Source organism: Austrofundulus limnaeus, unplaced genomic scaffold, assembly GCF_001266775.1.
Source record: "Austrofundulus limnaeus strain Quisiro unplaced genomic scaffold, Austrofundulus_limnaeus-1.0 Scaffold164, whole genome shotgun sequence".
Taxonomy (NCBI): domain Eukaryota; kingdom Metazoa; phylum Chordata; class Actinopteri; order Cyprinodontiformes; family Rivulidae; genus Austrofundulus; species Austrofundulus limnaeus.
In genome coordinates, this window is record NW_013952566.1 from 120,655 (window position 1) to 122,123 (window position 1,469).

Sequence of the window (1,469 nt, forward strand, 5' to 3'; positions counted from 1 at the left end):
TATTTTTACAGTCTTTATTTTACAGTTAAAATGAATGTTTACCAAATAAAGTTTAATGTTACAACTAATCGTGGATCCCTTTAAACATATTCAGAACTTTGTGGGAACGTATCCAATCCTCCAACGAGTAGACCTGACATTCCTGAATGCTCTCACCTGTTAGGCRTGCCATTTTAAACTCCAGTGTTTTCACGCACAGAGAACAGCACCAACAACTCCACAGGCCAGTCCAGGGCCATGATCGCAGCCAACGCTCGAAGGCGAGACAACTCCCACAACGAGTATTACTACGAGGAGGCCGAGGTGGAGAGGAGGATTCGCAAACGGAGGGCCAGGTGAGAACAGACTCACGCAGACAGAAAAGTTCTGTAATGCTCCATTGTGTCGATACTAAACCCTGTAACTCTTCTTGAGTCATATGAAATGGTTTACTGGAGCTGTTTTTGTTGTAAATATTAATTTTTGTTGATTTTGTCCCACTTAAATGATCTTGTTTGACATATTTTGCTTCTATTTGTGTTTGTTTCATATTTAAATCCATATGATCTGTGCTGTCCTGTGTCCCTCACAGGCTGGTGGTGGCAGTAGAAGAAGCCTTCACCCACATCAAGCGTTACCAGAAGGAGGACTCGCCTACATCCTCGCCCAAACRCCCGCGGGAGGTGATGGCCCCCAGGGAAGCCGCCCAGGCCATCTTCGCCCCCATGGCCCGGGCCATGCAGAAGTACCTCCGGGCCACCAGGCAGCAGTGCTACCACAGCATGGAGAGCATCATCAACCACCTGCAGTTCTGYATCACCCACAACATGACCCCCAAGGTTAGGAAACATATCCCAGAACATTACAGCAGCAAAAGTTCTCCTTCAAAATAAAATTACTTTTATCTTTAACTGTATATTTATCTGTTATTTATTTGATTCAGATTTGCTTGAATAAACTAAGTTCTTCACTCGTGTTGTTTAGTGGGTTACTTATTATTATTATTATCATTATTATTATTATCATCATCATCATCATCATCATCATCATCATCATCATTCATGTCTTCAAAGGCTTTCCTGGAGCGTTACCTCAGTCCAGGTCCGACCCTCCAGTATCTGGACAACAACAGGGGGCGCCAGTGGACACTAGTGAGCGAGGAACCAGTGACGGCCTCCCTGCATCAAGGCCAGGTCTTCTGCCTGAGAYGCCTCGACTTTGCCCTGGTCGTCACAGTAACAGCCCTCCCTTTCCTGCGCGTGGGCGAAGAGTTTATTGACCCTAAAAGCCACAAATTTGTGATGAAGCTTCAGTCAGAGACCTCTGTGTAGCAAAACAGAAATGATTTAATGACAGAGAAATATTTTCAGGTTATCTATTTTTAATACCCTTTAGTATTATCACTTTTATATGTTTTTTTATTTGCTGATAAATTTGTTAAACAGTAAAGATTGTGTGGTTAAAATATCAATTTATATACAGTATGTAAA

General features: G+C 42.8%; 1 protein-coding gene across 1 annotated transcript in view; it reads left to right on the forward strand.

Moving 5' to 3' along the window:
• Nucleotides 1-1,469, forward strand: part of LOC106523711 (vang-like protein 2) — a gene marked incomplete at its 3' end in the record, with an annotated part of 16,331 nt that extends 14,862 nt beyond the window's left edge. Inside the window, 3 exon segments of the mRNA XM_014017236.1 lie at nucleotides 200-335; nucleotides 572-818; nucleotides 1,053-1,469. Coding sequence (XP_013872690.1) covers nucleotides 200-335; nucleotides 572-818; nucleotides 1,053-1,310 — 641 coding nt within the window.